An 18,451-nucleotide genomic window follows, 5' to 3' on the forward strand; every position below is an offset into this window, starting at 1 on the left:
TATTTCCACATTTCTTTTCTTTTTATAGACTTAATCTTTTTTGGCACTCCTATGACTCCATAGAAAAACTAATGAACTATAAAGGATAACTTTGATGATAAAGTTTACATTTTCAAATTAATTAAAAAATTGCAAAACAAACTCTAACTAATCATAATAACGTGGCCGTTAAACAACGGCCGCATAAAGGAAAATAAAACAGCTACTAAAGTCATCCGAATGCTGGAAAGTCTATTTTACGAGCGTACACAAAGGGAACTGTGGTCTGCTGTGAACTCTGGGTAATGAAGTGTTTCTATGTTGTTGTGCACTCATGTATCAGGTTAGCTTTTAACGCTCCGAACTCTAACAGCAGTAGATGAACAGTCACAATGATGAAGGGAAAGACGGTGATAGTGACTGGAGCCAACAGCGGGATCGGGAAGGCCACCGCAGCGGGGATAGTGAAGCTCCAGGGCCGTGTGATCATGGCCTGTCGGGACCTGAGCAGGGCTGAGCAGGCGGCCCGGGAGATCCGAGAGGAGACCGGTGCAGACAGTTCACAGCTGGTCCTCAAACAGCTGGACCTGGCCTCGCTCACATCTGTACACACTTTCTGTCAGGACATAATGAAGGTAGCTGGACGGATTTCTGTCGCTGATCAGAGTTTGTTTCACAGACAAGTGCTTAAAAAGAACGTCAGACCAAACTTCATTCGGAAATTGTGCATTTCTATAAATATGACTGTCTTATCTCTGAATCCTTCATCCGTTAGAATCCAACAGTATATTTTCTCATTGAAGAAGCTTCACTCTTTAATTCGGCTTAGGTTTGATTTCACAAATATCACTTATGTAATAACAATTTCAGATTAATCAGACTGCAGTTCCTGTCTTCACACTTTACACGTTAGATTAAAAGTTATGTATTTTTTTTATATTTGAGTAAAATAGCTGCTGCTCAAATGATTATTTAACAGCTGAACTGAATAACATCACTCATCGATTCTCAAAAGCGCATATGAAGCAGTTTTTATTTTTGTTATTAATGTGTCTTCCTTCATTTATCAAGACAGGAACATTTTTTTAATGGAGTTCTCACAGCTCAGGAGTAACAGTAAAATTTGTGGATGTGCAAACACTAATAGATTCAGTGTGCCATTTAATTTATTCACTATTGTTATTGTTTTTAGCGGTAGCAGTCATTAATAATAATACTAGCAGCTTTCAGCAGCTTTTGTAGTTTGTATCTGAATCTCCACCATAACTGTAGTCCAGACAGTATTTAGAATTAATGTCACTAAATAAAACAGTGATGCGGATGAACATGTTTTTACCTTAAACCAGGTGTGGTACGGTGGCCAACAAGGGCAAACTTGCTGCAACAGCCCAAAACACTTCCATTAGGAGAAATGAGCTGCAGGTTCGAAAAAACATGCGTAAATACAAAACAAATACAACAATGGAAACGTGCTGCAGGAATTCAAAACAAAAACATGAACAGCAAACACACTGCAAACACAGAGACCACGCAAAAACAAACAAACATAAACCTCCAAAACAAATGCAACAGACAACACAACGGAAGAGCGCCAGGCCTCTTGGGGGGAGCGCTCAGTGGAACACCCCTAGACTGTATATAAGCTAATGCTAACACTTGCTACGTTATCTGTTGCTCTTTTATAATATTGTAAAAACTACAGCCAAATGTAAAAAAAAGAACACAAACATTTCATCACCTCTTTATGACGCCTCCTCTTTCTTCCCTCATACTCTCTCCTCAAAGGTCAAAGGTCAGGTTGTAGGTTGTCTGGCCTCTTGGGTCGAAGCTCAAGATTATGTTCAAGGTTCCTCCTCTTAGCACTTAGTTATATAAGTGCTAAGAGGAACACCTTTATAAGCGCTAAGAGGAACATATGTTGTTATATAATTGTTATATAAATTATATGGTACAGAATCTGGACGCCACTGACTGAAACCCTGTCCTCCTGTAGCCACACGCGACACGACTAGATGCCACTGATTGTTATATAAATGATATGTTTGTTGTTTTGTTTTATTTTAAAAAGGTATCAAGCCTCCTTGATAACACCAGAAGCTGTATGGTTACTGACTGGCCTTGTGTCATTTTATTTTAATGTGACATGAATAATTAGTAGGATACCTGTCATTATTAAAGCATCATGTAGACTACACAGTGTAGCTTTAGTATATTACACAGAGACACACTGTTTGTCCTCTAGTGCAGGTTTGACACTGACTGTGCGTTCACAAAGTAAGCCTTTTGTCTGTAGCTGAGTGTCTCTGTGCTGAACAGGAGGAGCCTCGGTTGGATGTTCTGATCAACAACGCTGGGATCTACCAGTGTCCCTACACCAGGACAGAGGACGGCTTCGAGATGCAGTTTGGGGTCAACCACCTGGGCCACTTCCTGCTCACCCACCTACTGCTGGACCTCCTGAAACGATCCGCTCCCAGCCGCGTGGTGGTGGTCTCCTCCAAACTCTATAAGCACGGACACATTAACTTCGAGGACCTGAATAGCGAGCACGCCTACGACAAGGCGTTCGCCTACAGCCGCAGCAAACTGGCCAACCTGCTGTTCACCTGCGAGCTGGCCCAGCGGCTGGAGGGCAGCGGGGTGACGGTGAACGCTCTGACTCCAGGCATAGTGAGGACTAACCTGGGGAGGCACGTTCACATCCCAGTGTTAGCTAAGCCCCTGTTCAGCCTGCTCTCCCGGGGCCTGTTCAAGAGCCCGGAGGAAGGAGCTAAGACCTCAGTGTATCTGGCCTGCAGCCCAGAGGTGGACGGCGTGCAGGGACAGTGCTTCGCTGATTGTCAGCCTCAGGTCCTGCTGGACAAGGCCACAGACCGGGACGTGGCCAGTAAACTGTGGGACATCAGTGAAGTCATGGTGGGCATCACCATGTGAGATCAAACAGTATATCCTCAGGGTTATCATGACAGAGACACGTCCATTATCTGAAATCATAAAAATCATAAATATTCAGTTCCCGCTCTGGTCAGAAGAAGAATGATTCTTTCTCCTCCATCAAGGTCAGATCACAGCTGTAATGTCAGTTGTGGTTTACTACAGTCACACTGGTCTGGTTGCCATGGTATCACCTGACAACAATTGACATGGCTGCAGGTCAAAGCAGGGAGCTGACTGACACTCTTCATCTTTACCTGGTGACCAGCAGTTTGTTCTAATATAGAATAAATACAGATTCTGAACCAGTGATTGGACCCTATATGACCGCAGTGCCTCCTCCCAAAGCTGAAAAGTTTGTGTCAATTCAAATTTGAGAATTTTTGTATTTTATTTTTGTGTTTTGATTTTGATCAACTTGATTGAAGAGTTTCCTGTCATTGCTTCATTTCAGTGCAGCAGTGTGTCGATCTGTGTAAGAGACAGACTGAAATAAAGTCATTGCACCGACTGATTTTTCTACGTTGAATAAAAAACATATTTATTTATTTATATTTTTCATACAGTTCATACACAGAGGTCATTCATTCTGCTTTACATACAGCTGATAAAAGACAAAGAAATGTGTTCACATTGAGTTTTTATTCCTCTGCACCGGTGGCTGTCAGGGCTGGTGGCAAATTGTTTTCAGGTTGTCTGTCCCACTCTTGTGGACGTGATATCTCAGTAACGTCCTGACGGAAGTTCTTCAGATTTTGCACAAACATTCACTTGGACTAAAGGACGAACTGGTCACATTTTGGTGGTCAAAGGAGTCAGAGTTCAAGGTCATGATGCGACGCAATATCTCAGTAACATCTTGAGGGAATTTCATCAAATTTAGCACAAATGTTCACATGGACTCAAGGATGAACTGATTTGATTTTAGTGGAAAAGTTAAAGTTAGGCTATAAACCAACTACACCACGGTCACATGACTTCACCGTCACCACCACTAAACTTCAACTAATTTGATTTAGCTCTTATCTTTTCTGTAAAAGCCTTTCCTCTGACACGGTTAGAACCAGTTTGTTTAAACACAGCGAGTCTCTGATGGTGGACTGGTGAGTAGATCTGTTTTCATGTTCAACGTGATGACGTTTAACCTCTTGTAAGGGACGTAAAAGCTTAAAGAAATCACCTCCGGGATATTTACTGACATATTTTATGTCGTAGAATAAAACATGAGCTTGTGTTAACCACAGACCTTATTTCAAGTCATCTAACTAAAACACATTCAGCAAACCCAGACACTTTGGGATGAGGGAACAGGAAGTGATAAAATACCACTAAATTCCAGGTTCAAGGACTCATTCCTGCAGAACTCTAATACAGACCACAAAACAAAACAAATCACAGATTGTTGTTTTTTTTAAATTAATCATGAGACTGCTGCTGATTAGCTTCAGTTTCTCCTCAGATGTTAACTTGACGAGGTCCTCTGTTGGTGGCCCCTCCACAGAAGCCTTCTCTTGCTCCCTCTCGTCATTTACAGTAAAATGATCACATGTAGCACACGTGTTATTTCCTCCGCTGTGTTGTTCTCTGGATGTTGGACTGCAGTCAGCCACTGAACCCCAGAATCAAACCAGCTCTTCAGGGGTTCGTTAGGCCTCAATCAGCCATGCTGGTTGCTCTGAGAGAGGTCATTAGCTGGCGGTGTTTTCTCTCCCAGTCACCCACAAACAGAGCACCTCTCCCTACATGAAGCGGTAGTGAGACCCCCGGGACACATAATGATTTTCCCACCTGTATTCTTCATTAGGACATTTTCTGGATCATTTATAGAGAGCTGGAAACGCAGAGGCAGCCTCTTTATCAAATTCATCTCACACTAAATGCTCCTGGGGCATTTTAATGGCAGCTCCATGCTATTTATTTTACAAATAACTCCAATTAGAGCAATTACAGAGTTTAATGTCCTTAATCTGCGCAGTAATACTGATACTGCCGAGCTAATGTAGAAGTGAGGCCCTCACTCAGGCTGCTTCACTTCAACACATGATGGTTCAATTAAAACAGCATCAGTCTGTCGTTTCCTCAGCTTCTGTTGGACTCTGCTCACAGAGCTCAGGCCTTCTAATAAACTCCCACAGTGCACTGCTCCCACTGTACAAGACCAACTGTCCTGACAGTGTCACTCCATTCTGGTCTAGACTGAAATGTTAGAACTACCTTTGGATGCATGGTCATGAAGTTTGGATCAGACGTTCATGTTCCCCACAAGATTACCTGTAATAACTGTGGTGATCATTTGTTGTGAGCTTCAGGAGCTACATCTGAATCTTAATTTCTCCAACGCTGGTTTATGATCAAATACCTGCAAAGAAACTGGTGATCAAGGTGGTGGGATTTCCTCTTCTTTTATGCCTTGTCCCTGTTTGTTTACGGGGACAAAGGCGTCACTGACACTGAAAACAGAAGGGGACTGCATGCTAGCGATATAGCATGCAAACCAGCATTCTGGACAAACTTGTTATCTGTCTAACACAGGGAACGCTCATTTATTGTGTAGCAGCCCATCTGGAAAAGTCCCAGGTCTCCCAGTGGCCACTCTGTCACTGTTAAACTATTTGCTGCTATTAGAAGGAGTCTAAATTCAGCTTCATTATTTTTCATGAACTAGTTGCTCAAAATACCAAAGACCCTGGTTCAAAACTGTAAAGCTGATGAGTTCAAATTATTTCTATGACATGAACCTGATCAGAACCTCACTCCAGTCCCAGACAGTTCTCTGTGCTACACCTGACCATCTCCTAAGCTAAGGCCTAACCACAACTGCAAAGGTGGGAAACACTCTCAAAGTCATGCTGCTCCACGGCCTGCTGCTGCTGCTGCTGCTGCTGCTGCTAATGACATGAGCTGAAGGAACCTGACATCACAGCTGATGTTAGACATGATGGTGCGACCGAGGCCACAGCACTCTGCAGCAGGACAATTACGGAGGTGATGGAGATCTTAAAGGTATGTGCAGAAAGGTTTTGGTTGAACATATCAAGATGTCAGATAGTTTCACACTGTAACTCTCAGACAGAGCTGCAGCCCTGCAGACGTACAGACCTCAGAGCAGCAGTGGTTCAGATGGAAGGAGCTGCAGCTTGAGAAACATGAAAGTAAATAATGTCTGAGGAACAGTCAGGATATCGACAGCCTCTCTTCACCAGGGTTTACAAACAAGATATGACAGATATCGATGCTTTTAAAAGTCTGATGTGTCTCAGCCCTAAGAAACCACATATATTTTACATTAGTAGTGATTTTCTAAAGTATAACATGATTTACATAATGTTACCATGTTTATTTCATATATCCAGGAAACCATGTTTACTCAGTACACCTCAGTATGATGAAATCCAACTATAAGATTAATGTGACACTTACAGTGAGGTCATTAACTACAGTTATCCTCATGTCTGTTTTTCTTGTTGACATCACTACAATATACAGTGAATATTTGTACACACAGTTACTATGTTAACTTACAGGACACAACAACAGCACAACATGCTCTGGATAATGTTTAACATTGGTGTAAATTATGTTGTTTTGCAGTAATTTTCCTACAACATTCACCAGCTCTGGTTTGGTCCTTTAACTGTAAGCAGCACTGTGAAGACCATGTGGTTTGTGCTGAAAGCTCACTCCTCATCAGGTCTACTGTTCATTCAGTCTGTCCATAGACACTCCTTCAGTGAGTTTGTGTTGTGTTAGGGAATGATGAATGGATGAAGCTCAGAGAGGAGCGGTAATCAAATATTGATTTAATAATATATTTAATAATATATCATAATAATCAGGAATATGAACACACTGTGAACAGCTGTTACACTGCCTCCGGTGGTGACAGTGAGTGACAGGACTTGGATCATGCTCCTGCCTCACAGTCTGTATTAGATCTTCACATTTGGTTTAAAGCTCAGCTCTGCTGTTGTTCTGCAGCAGGGTTAGGGCTTAGGGTTAGATTCAAGACTTAAAACTTTATTAACACCTCAGTGGAGCTGTCTGCAGTTTGGTTATCAGGACGTCAGTGCACTGCAGACATGTGAGAGGTGCAAACATGAATAACCACAAACAATTCTAACTGCAAAATATATAAAAGGGTGAAATAAATACATAAATAAAAGCAGTGTTACCACAGGATGTTATCAGCATTATGATGAAACTCCAGGCTATAGTTTATTTTTATTTCCCACATTCATGCCTAAATCTTGTATTACAACCTCAGACACCCCTAATTTGGACCATACCGCATTAGCTAATCATGTTGTCTGCATGCCTCCTTTGTGTTGTACAAGCAAATTACATAAAAGTAATAGCAGTAGCTAACTATATAGCTATATAACTATATACACCCTTTCATTGCCATTGTTAGCTTGACATCTCATTACCAATATAAAATGGTCTAATGTTAGCAAACACTGGTGTTCATTCATGAGCAGTGAGACAATGGAGGATTAGTTGTTGTAGAGATACGTTTTAGGATCAATAACTAGTTTATCATTTCATGTTAATGGTCTTTGTGTGTCTGTGGAGGTTTAGTTAGTCTTTTACTTTTTTGATATTAACTTCTATAATATTCACCATCTTTGTTTTCACTCAGGGACTCAGAAGTTTTACCTGAGAGAAGTGGACTGTGGTCTCCTGGTCTGATCCCCAGTTAATTTGGGTAAGTAACAGAGAAGAACCTGCTCTGTGTGTGGATGAGTTGTAGCACTATCAGGTCTTGGCTCCTGTCTTCTTTACTTTCAGCAGGACTTCTTTATCTTTCACCTTGTTTCCTAACAGCAGCTGGAGCAGCACCAGGCCTACACCAGGCTGAAGGAAAACAGCTGACTGTTTAGTTTGGCTCAGTTCATCCAAATGTGTTCAGTGCTGCTGTGGCCTCAGACCACGACGCTGAACTCCTCAACTCTCCCAAAATACACAACCGATTATTGTCTGCTGGTTTTTATTGTATGATAATTAGAAAGCCAGTGATTGGTCACTGATAATGTAGATGTCTGGATTTACACACAGAGACGTGGTTTGTTTTCACTTAAACAGACGATGTAGGCTAGTCTATGGGTATTCTGTAATCTTTATTAGTTAACGCTCTGTTTGAGTTAGTGTGGTTGTGTGACTATAGTCTAATATTATTTTTTAAAAAGCATTAAGACCCCAGTTCCATATGTAACACATACACATGAGATTGATATCCATCTTCTCATCTCACTCTCAGTATTTCCTCAAAATGCTGAACTATTCCTTTAATAAACAGTGTCATGGTCTGCTCTGAGGGGATATTGATTTCCTGTTTTACTTTGAAATTACTTCCCTTGAGTGTCTCATGGTTGCTACTCCTCACTTCTTATCTTTGTCCAGTCTCCCTCTATTGTGATTATCTGACCCATTCTAATGTCATACACCTGTGTCTTGTTACGTGCTCCCCTTGTTATTTAGTCTCTATTCTCCCAGTTGTCTTTGTCAATTTGTCTGTTGTCTGTTTGTCTGCCAGCTCCAGTTTTTGTTCCTGAGTTTCTTAGTTCTGATTTGAAAGATGTTTTTTCATTATTAATTTACCTTTTTGTTCTGTGTTTGGGTCCAACAATCTTCACGCGTAAAAAAGAGTCAAACCTCTAAACCTCAGAACGTGCCCTGCTGGACCTCAACCATGTTTATATTCCTACAGAGGAGCAGTGTGAAGGTGTTGTGTGATATAACAGTCTGTGTGTTTATGATGTAGCTGATGTTGTGAGCTAGAATCATAAACCAACCACAACAGACACTGGTCTGGAGCAGATTCTCCACACCTCCATCACCACCAGGTATAAAAACGTGTCTCCAGAGACTCTTTCACTGTGATTTATATAGTGTGTGGAGCTGTTGAACTGTATTGAATTATACAGAAGGGTGTTTTTGTTATTCAGTCTTTCATCATTGATAAATAAAATAATCAATAATCTAAATAATAGAAACACTTGTCTGTCCACAGTATCTATAGGATCTAAAGTCCCTGCTAGTCCTCACATAAATACAGAGGACCTCAGTGGTAGATAAAGTGTAAACCCTGTATTATCAGCCATCAGCTGGTCTATAAACATTGGTGTTTGTCTGTTCCATGACTTCAGTCCATAAACCCTCTGGACTCTGAAAATATAGACAGCACAGGTCAGTTTATACCAGTATAACTGCATCTTAACAAAATGAACATGAAGACTGTATGGAGTTGCTGCAGAGTCCACAGTTTAAAGAAGCAGTTCTAACCTGTAGTAGACTGGGTGTCATGAGGAGAGCTCTGGTTGGCGATGGCTCACAGTCAGCCTGAACTCTGCTGAATGAACGGTGAGCAGCAGTGAGTCCCTGAGAGCACAGAGCCATAAATCATCTGGAAGAGTTTAAAGTAACAGCAGAGCCTCACGGGGCCCAGGAAGAGCCTGTCTTCAGAGGACTGCTCAGCCAGAGGATCTGTTTGCTTTAACCAATCCAGTCAGAAGACAGGCTGGACCTGGTCCTCACAGTCCCACTGTGGGTCTGTCCTTCCCCTCTCCTCCCCCTCTGTCAAACAAACATATATCCTCTCTGTACAGTAACTAAGATATAACATGCAAAGGTTTGGGTAAACTCCATATCAGCCAATACGTGACGTGATGGTGGGACTGGGAAAGAACATGGACGGTGCCACTTTAAGGAGCAGGAGAAGAAGGAGTTGACCATGTGGAGGCGGCGACATAACAGCGAGTTGGGTGGGGCGGTAGCGCTGGGCCCACGACTTATCTACTGGAATACATGTGGCACGCGCTCATGCGCACCCCAGATGACAAGCACACAGCAAAGGCAGGTTTAGGGAATTTTCATAGGGTCTAATGAGGCCTTCTCCTGATTGGCTGTTCCAGCTGTTCCAGCCATCAGTCCTAGAGCAACAGTCCTAGAGGAAACCTTACCTGTGTCCTCTTCACATAAACCAGTGTCTGAAATCTGCAAAGCATCATCTGGAGAAGCAGATGTTCAAACTGAGCTCTTTGGCCACAAACGCCAAAAATAGGAGCAGCTGCAGCACACTGTGTGGGCATTTCTGTTTATACTTTATACTATTTATCTGGTAAAAAAAAAAACAAACAGCAAAACAATAAAATAACTTTGACATAACACACTTACATAAAATACATTTACATGCAAGAAAATACATAGACTACCTAATCTGTATGACTGACGACTGATGACATTTTGATGTTTTTGACCATAACTCACACATTCGTTAACTAATTATGACACAATTTAACTTTATTTATTCTAAATTATGTGGATAAAATAAGGTGACGACATTTTATTTCCAAAAAGTCAAAGGTCAACTTCACTGTGACATCATAATGTTCTGCAAAACAACTTCTGGCCATCATTCAATGCAGTGTGACTATATTTCCTGTAACTTGGCTGGTTGGTGGAGGAAACAACCAGGAGGCGGAGATTGTAGTTTTATGCATAATCATTTAACTTTTCAATTTCTCTTTCACATGAGTCTCACAAGAGTCTCTGTTCGGCCAAAATGAAGGATTAAGTGATAAAACAACACTGTTACCATACAGCAGTGTTAGTACATGAGTAAATGTCACTCTGCTGTCACTGCCTCCACCGTCTCTGTGCTGCCTCCACAGCACAGAGATCATGGCCTCAGACCCTTGTCAGAACCTGAGGGACTGGATCCACCTGACTGACTGGACCAGTACCTTAGAAGTTAGCTGTTGTTAATATCACTGTGCTCTTTGTTGACATCCAGCCCTCCCGCCTGCCCCCCCTCCCTCTTAAAACAGCTAGTCTGCAGAGTATCACTGACTGTGCAGGTGTCAGACTCTGCTCAGACCCTCATACATCATGGAGATGGTGTGAGGAATGAGTTCCTTTTATTCCTCTAAACGCAGCACAGCTCTGTGGACTGTGTTCACACACTGTCTGTTCTGCTTTTATATACTTAAAGCTTAGAGCATTATAATAATAGAACTGATACAGTAAAGTTTCTGCAACAAGTACAATGAAACAACCGAGTGTGTTGGTAACATAGAAGAGGAGAATTGGAACCATAAACAACTTCCTGTCAGATTTATATTCTCTCATGTCAAATCACTGCTGAACATGAGAGTGATCCATTCTCACTCAGACAGAGAGAAGTTCACATTTTAAACTGACGCTGTGGTGCCCTCTACTGTAGTGACTGAAAATGACACCACTGTAATTTAATGAACTCATCACTGTATTTATGAGATACCCCCATCTACAGATACCTGTGTGGTGTCTCAAGTGAACACTGGGGTGCTTATTAATAATCCATTCTGGAATGTAAAGATCAAAATTCAGCCTGTTTTTCAGCAGTCTCACAGTGCAACAAACAAACCTGCTGGAGACAGACTTTAAAACACAGAACACAGAACTTTCGGATATCATTCACAGAGTCCAACTTGAACTTTTCCACATTAAAATGTCTCAAAACAACTAGACCTTTGTTCTAAAAGTTGTTGAGTTGTGTTCTCACATTAGTATTTCCATCAATTCTCAAACCAGAGAAATCTGTGATTTTAATCATGGTAATGGTATGTGTCATTTGGTCACCTGTCAATGACATCATATCCTCTATGATCATGTGTCAGTGTGTTTGTCTGACAGAAGCTCAACATTGACTTCTATCTAGTTTTAAGCCACATACACTTTGTACACCTTGGTGGTTTTCAGCTCTATGTTTGAACCAGATGAAGGATTTTAGTCGTCGGACGTCTGGATCTGAAGTTACCAGAGAAACAAGCTGAAGAAATGTTAGACAGCTCAGCTCCCAGCTGCTGGAGACGTCCTGTCCTGTGTCACTAAAGACCGTCGCTGAATCTCTGGTTGTTAAAGTGAAACTGCTTGATTCAGTGTTTCTACTGGTTTTAATCCCCTGGTGTGTTTGTTATGGAGAGGAGGACACCTCTGTGGATAATTCAGCTGCTGGTAAAAACCTGCTGAACGTCTGCTTCATAAGTTACCAGAGAAACAATCAGAACAAAGGTTAGCATCAATCTCAGCTCCAGCTCTTCCCTGAGTCTCTGTCCTCCGTACAGCGTCGCTCAAACACTGACTTTAAATGTGAAACTGCTTTATTCAGTGTTTTTAACCGTTAGAATCACCTGGTCTGTTTGATTCCTGAACCACTGACACTGAAGGAATCCAAACCAGGAAGAGCTTACGGTAATGATGGTGAAGACAACAACTCCCATCATCCATCTTTTGTTAATGTTCTGATTGAGAGACCCCTAGAGGCAGAAGTTACAGACTGTATGTTTAAGTGCTCAATAGCCAACTACCTGAACCGTTACTTATTTTGTGTTACTGTTACTGCTCCTCATGAGTTGTTGGACAGACACATCAGGGAGTACTGGGATATGGTGAAATGGTGGCACATTTTCAATGTGTGCATTAAAAATACACAAAAAATCTTTATTCATCAAAATATTTTCAGACAGAATAAATAACATGCAGACGAATATCCACCATTAGTGTTAAATATAGTGTCATAATAAACTCTAATTATGAAATCAAACCATATAGAACATATATAAAAATAAAAACTAAACTTTTCCACCAAAAGACCTTTAACCCATCTGACTTCTTCACCTGAACAGACACACAGCAGTGAAATAGCGTCAAACATTCTCCCTTTAAACTGACACCTTCCAATATAGTTTCAGTATGTAGGCTGAATCTGAATATGACGTTCAGTATGAGTTACATTTTCTGTCAAAAATAAACCACAAATTAATTTACAATGAAAAGAAATCCAACATTCGAGCAGCTTGCTGATGGCCATTGTACAAGGCAAACTCTATGTAGACAGATAGAGCTGGCAGGAGCAGCGACACAGCACACACAGTCATTGTGCGTGGTGGCTGCGCACAGTGTTGGTCGTGAATTTTTTCCAGACTCTATCAATGAAGCACCAAAAGAAGAGTGCCGGACATCATCATGGCAGTAAGGAGACTTACTGAAATCTGTCCATTCGTGCCAAAACCCTGAAAGAGCTTTCCTGTCTATTTTCTAGTGAGAGAATAAATCTTAGCCTGACTGAAATCTCCAGTGAACCAGATGAGGAAATGAGGGAGGAAAGTGATGTTGCAATCACATTTGTCAGGCCTCACAGTGAACAACATGTCATAGTATGAAATTATTTTTTGTATCAGTTCAATTTTCACAAAATCTGAAAATAAAGATAAAGATCATTTTTACTCTGACATAATATTCAAGTACAGTTAATGTTCACATAAATTTTAAAACTTTTTCCACACCACGAAAGTTACCTTATCTGCTGTCCCTCTGTTACCACAGAAACAGAGATGCAATACTGCTTCTCCAATAAAAGATTTAAAGCTTCAAATTGAGAGCTTGGCCTTGGAGAAAAACAACATGCAGAATATTTTACTGCAACATGAACTAAACTCAGTGAAGAAACAAGATGGGGACAGCAACATGTTCCACAACAGACCAACACAACAGTAAACTGAGAAAAAATAAATATTACTTTTGGCATTGTGGATTTGGACATTGGACTGTTGTAAATTGTAAATTAGTAAAACTAAAACTAAAGAATTTAAAACTGAGAGCAGTGTTGTGCTAGGAAACATGGAAGTGTTTGTATTTACTCTGGCAGAGCTTTATACAGATATTATGCACAATGGCCGTGCTTGTGGACAGGTCAGAGGAAAATTTATTGGCCATTTAGTGGCAAGTGAAGGTTGACATACCCTCTTAACACTAACTCTCGTGACACAACACACCACAATTCAGCAATTCTAAATACACTCACAGTGTGAATTATATTATGAAAACTGACTTTTTCCCTGGGGTGAAAGGGAACCCAGTACAGTGCAAGTGCTTCAGTGAATGTTATAGTCCTGACAATATCTTGCTTATTTAATGTAATGTCTGCTGTTTTTAGATGATGATGATTTTCTCTGAGATATATCATTTTAATATTTACTGGAATGAAACCATGTCAGAAGTTTAGAGGGGTAAATGACTAGCTTGTTATATTAATCATTGTGTAAAATCTTCATCAAGTAACTGAAGCTGTCAAATAAATGTAGTGTAGTAGAAGGTACAAATATAAAGTGGAATAAAATGGAAATTATTTTAGCCACCTGACAAAAAATGTCCCCAACAAAAATAAAACCAAACCAAGGCACTGGTATCAAATATAAGGTGTATGACTAATGAATAAAACACACTAAAGAAAAATCTCTTCTATTGGACCACAGTCCTGTGCCATCCAACAGCAGCCTCCAGCAGCTGATTACTACATAGAACGGTTCTCTCTAACCGTACTGAGCATGCGTGTGACGCGCTGCGCCAACGCTGCGCAGCACGGACTTCCCTGAACACTTCTTCAGGAGCCGGAAACAAAACAAGTTGTCATGTGATTTCTGCTTTTGTCTGGTATGTAGCTGTAGGTGGAGAAGTCAAGGAAAAGGATTCAGAGAAGGTAAGTAGAGCTGCTCTTGTTTAATTCTTAACTTTAGAAATGTCACATTAATGTAGCTCGCGAGTTTAACTCAAACTGTCAGTGGTTGAATTAGAAGGAAGTAGCTGAATCTCGCCACTTTTCTTGCTAAGTAGCTAACCTGTTAGCATGCTCTAATCCATTTTAGGGAACCCACGGTTATATTAACAGACAGTTTGAGTCACTCTGTCAATGATGGAATTTAATGGAGCTTGTTTTGTCCTTGCAGCTGCAGAGAGTCTGGGTGACAAACACTGGCCGCCATGGCTGATGTGAGTACGGCCTTAGTTCCTCCCGTTAGCCTGTTAGCCTCTGCTCTTCATTCACATCACGTTTTTTAATTTTTACAACAAAACCAAACGCATATATGCATTTATATTACATATATGTAGTGCCTAAACATTTCAACAATATACAGCTTGAGTACAAAAGTGATTTTATGTAAGCTACCTTGGATTTTATGTGTGGCACTATCTTCACGAGACTCTGTCTCTAAGTTGTTCATAAGTGACTATGAGCAAGATGGCGTTAGAGTGACAGATCTTTTTAATGAGGTTTGGACTAAAGAACACTCCACCAAACTGTAGCTTACTGGAGGTGTCCATCGGTGTCTTCGTCAGTCAGGTGGTCGGTGTAGAAGCTAATCTACCTCAGTCATTTTTACCTGATATATTTTTCTTTGTAGGACTTGAAGAGATACCTGTACAAACAGCTGCAAAGGTGAGTATGGCTGAATTTACATTTAATGTTAAAGCTGTGCCACATGTCACAATGAAACAATGTGAATGTTTAGTGCTTCAGCAGTGAAATCTGCTGTCTCCTCTCCCTCAGTGTTGATGGTCTTCATGCTATAGTAGTGACAGACAGGGACGGTGTCCCGGTGATCAAAGGTGAGAAAGCATCTCTGAATCATAATAAACCCTTAAGTCCTGCCTGTTGTAGTTTATATTTACAGTAAAATTTTCTGAGCCTTTCACTCCCAGGCAGTTGTTGTTAATGTTGCTGTTGTGTCACTGCAGTTGCCAATGACAACGCCCCAGTCCACGCTCTGAGACCTGGCTTCTTGTCCACGTTTGCTCTGGCCACAGATCAGGGGAGCAAGCTGGGCCTCTCCAAGAACAAGAGCATCATCTGCTACTACAACACTTACCAGGTCAGACACCTGCTCCACAGTAATGATTCCATGAATCATAGATTTAAATGATTGACCTTTCAGGTCAGTGTCAACCACCTCAAACATGATGTATTATGACTGATGGCACGTTTATTTAGAACTAAAACATACTAAACAGCTTGTTCATTATTCTGATGTCCTGTAAACTTGTTAAAGCTGGATCATAGACTGAACCCCTCAAATCAGCTGTGAACATGTTCTTAGACTCACATTCAGCTGTAGGATGCTGTCAGCTGGTCACTGACCGACCCCCCATTGTAATATTTGTAGAAAAACTTACAGTGATCCCCTTTACTATGAGTGCGCCTGGTTTTGGTCCTCACCTGTTTGCTGTGTCTCTGTGTTGAACAGATTGTGCAGTTCAATCGGTTACCACTGGTCATCAGCTTCATCGCCAGTAGCAACGCCAACACAGGTAAAATCTCTTCAGTCACCATTGTCCACTGTAACAGTTAGGGATGCCCGATGGATCGGTCGCCAATCATTAATGGTCAATTTTTGATAAAAATATTTGATAGGTAGATCGGCATTAATGCTTCTAGTCACTGATCACCTTAAATCTGTCTGTGGCTGAGAGAAGCACTGTGTGCTGTGGAGTGTAGTCCCGCCTCTCACCTTGTTCACTGTGCCGGCTCGCGACAGGACACCAAAATAAAACAACATGTCGGCCGTGTGGAACTTTTACAAAGTGTGTTAGACTGATATAATGTATGCCATCTGCAATGTCTGCCAAAGATGATCGGGGTTGCACAGTATCTCACTCATAGGTGATGGGTATCAGTATCAGCGGCAAAAAAATGTCATTGCAGCATCCCTTGTAGATGTTGAACTTCTCTCAAATGTTACTAAGTTTAAACTGAGAATTTGTTCTAGATAATTTCAAATATATGTCATGGCAGCAGCAACTGTGATTTATTATTCAGCAGGAAAAATGAAAACTAGTGTTCAGATGGGAAATAGAAACTAACACTATCAGCAAGTACTGAAACATTAAAGCGCAAAGAGCAGTTCACTTGCTGTTGATTTCAACCCGTTTAATATTGCTAAAATATTCTTGTAGGGACACGTCCTGACAGTAGAGGTCTAAAGAGGCAGCAGTGTTCATTGCTCACTGAGTGTAAATTTGCCCCCTGTAGCCAAGTTCTGAGGTGTCTGTGTGCAGAACGGATGTGTTGTGCTGGTGATGTCATCAGAGGTCAGGGGTCATCACAGTTTGCCCTGTATTGATGCTGAGCTGTTTCCACATGTTCATGTGTTGTTGAGTGGTGCAGTGACAGCAGTACACCGTGTGTCTGCAGGCATCATCATGAGTCTGGAGAAGGAGCTGGCTCCACTAATAGAGGAGCTGAGGCAGGTGGTGGAGGTGACATAAGCTCCAACAGACCAGACTGTCCCCCTGTCTGGACCACATCTGGATCACATCCTGCTCACTGTCTCTCCATCTCTAATGGTGCATTCAAGTCCTGTGGGAAATCCTGTCAGTTCGACATGATGATTGGAAGTATTCACATCTTCAGACCTGTTTACATCATGGTTGAACTTTACTCTGTTGACTTAACTTCCTGCTGTTTTCTATAGACTTCAGGTACTCTCCATCATTTCGCATCTTCACTGCTAAGACTGAGCTCGTCTGAATAAATGTTTCATTTCAGCACCTAAACTGGTCTTCCTTTGTTTTTCATTGTTTTGATTTAAAATACATATTGTTTGTATTGTGGTCTTCAGGTAAAGGTCGGTTTCTCCACACAGCTCATTTCTTTGTTAGAGGTTTGTCTGCAGCTGTTCTCAATGTGACACTGAGACACTGATCCTGTGTTATAGGTTAAAGCTACATGTGGTTTTATGAGGCTTTTATGAATTCAACTCCTGCTGCCACTTGGAGCTGTTAAAAATAAAGACTAATGACTGACTAATTTCAAGCCAAAAACATTAGACACCTCAGCCTGAGGCTAACTCAGGTCTATGTTGCCATGGTATCAACCAGTGATGCCTGCGCTGACCCAACAACAAAAGAACAGGAAAATGTGGCTCATACATGTGGTTTGCTAACATTCCTCTGGAGAGAGCAGCCAATTTTCCGAATCAGAATTTTCTTTTTATTGTTTCACTCTTCAAGTAAAACGTCCTTGTAACTCTTCCAGTAGACAAACATTTTTCTGCTGGGGTAAATGGAGTTGAGCAGTTGGATGCGGTTCCTCGTTCTGCCATTCTTTGTATGTTGAAAAAAGTCTTAATTTACCCAGAATTCATTGTACCACTGTCCAGTTTAAGTTTAACTGAATTTAAGTCAAGACCTAATCTGCTTTGTGCTACAGATGAATTTAGACATCAATGAGAAGTCTGACTGTTTGTTTTATCTACGACACTGTCAAAGTTTATCTTTGTGAAACCGGCCCCTGTTCTCAGACTCCTGGACCTCACTGTGTATCCTTTGTCTTCAGTCCTCAGCACCACACTCTCCTGTAGGGTTGACACAGTGACATCAGGGAACCACAGAGCTGAGCTTCATCTCATCTAACGCTGACTGTTACAGTATTTAAAAAATCCACTCTCTCCTGCCACAGGAGTGAAACATGTTGTAGTTATTAAAAGATCAAACTGAACAACAACTATAGTGTCTGATATCTTCTTCCTCTGAGCCATAAGCGCTCCATCGTTGTCCAAACAATATTAAAGACACACGACTGTTGCACTGGGAGACATGTTTCTTCATCACCATGAACACACCCACACCGTCCTGCTGCAGGAAACGCACTACAGCACCAGATATGAATTCATCTGTGACTGAAAATAGTCCCCAACAACTGCACTGTTTCCTCCTGTTTAAG

General features: G+C 41.3%; 2 protein-coding genes across 2 annotated transcripts; both read left to right on the forward strand.

Moving 5' to 3' along the window:
• The first annotated feature begins 266 nt into the window (after positions 1–266).
• On the forward strand, positions 267–3,415 carry LOC111225530 (retinol dehydrogenase 14-like). Its single transcript, XM_022750464.1, has 2 exons — positions 267–614; positions 2,296–3,415. Exons 1-2 carry the CDS (start codon positions 372–374, stop codon positions 2,911–2,913), a joined length of 861 nt encoding a protein of 286 aa, XP_022606185.1. The 5' UTR covers positions 267–371; the 3' UTR covers positions 2,914–3,415.
• A 10,908-nt stretch (positions 3,416–14,323) lies between these two features.
• Positions 14,324–18,215, forward strand: lamtor3 (late endosomal/lysosomal adaptor, MAPK and MTOR activator 3). The gene is made up of 7 exons (XM_022750508.1): positions 14,324–14,431; positions 14,679–14,721; positions 15,135–15,169; positions 15,281–15,339; positions 15,469–15,602; positions 15,975–16,038; positions 16,922–18,215. The coding sequence occupies exons 2-7, from the start codon at positions 14,713–14,715 to the stop codon at positions 16,993–16,995; spliced, it is 375 nt and encodes a 124-aa protein (XP_022606229.1). The 5' UTR covers positions 14,324–14,431; positions 14,679–14,712; the 3' UTR covers positions 16,996–18,215.
• The last annotated feature ends 236 nt before the right edge of the window (positions 18,216–18,451 follow it).

This window comes from Seriola dumerili, unplaced genomic scaffold, assembly GCF_002260705.1.
Source record: "Seriola dumerili isolate Sdu_G_001 unplaced genomic scaffold, Sdu_1.0 BDQW01000149.1, whole genome shotgun sequence".
Classification (NCBI taxonomy): domain Eukaryota; kingdom Metazoa; phylum Chordata; class Actinopteri; order Carangiformes; family Carangidae; genus Seriola; species Seriola dumerili.

What these genes read in the sequence shown, in the direction of transcription:
- LOC111225530 (XM_022750464.1), top strand. Translation starts at nt 372, where the DNA reads ATGATGAAGGGAAAGACGGTGATAGTGACTGGAGCCAACAGCGGGATC. An exon ending in TCTGTCAGGACATAATGAAG is followed by an intron (nt 615 to 2,295) that starts GTAGCTGGACGG and finishes TGTGCTGAACAG; the next exon opens with GAGGAGCCTCGGTTGGATGT.
- lamtor3 (XM_022750508.1), top strand. An exon ending in CTGTACAAACAGCTGCAAAG is followed by an intron (nt 15,170 to 15,280) that starts GTGAGTATGGCT and finishes CCTCTCCCTCAG; the next exon opens with TGTTGATGGTCTTCATGCTA. An exon ending in CGGTGTCCCGGTGATCAAAG is followed by an intron (nt 15,340 to 15,468) that starts GTGAGAAAGCAT and finishes GTGTCACTGCAG; the next exon opens with TTGCCAATGACAACGCCCCA.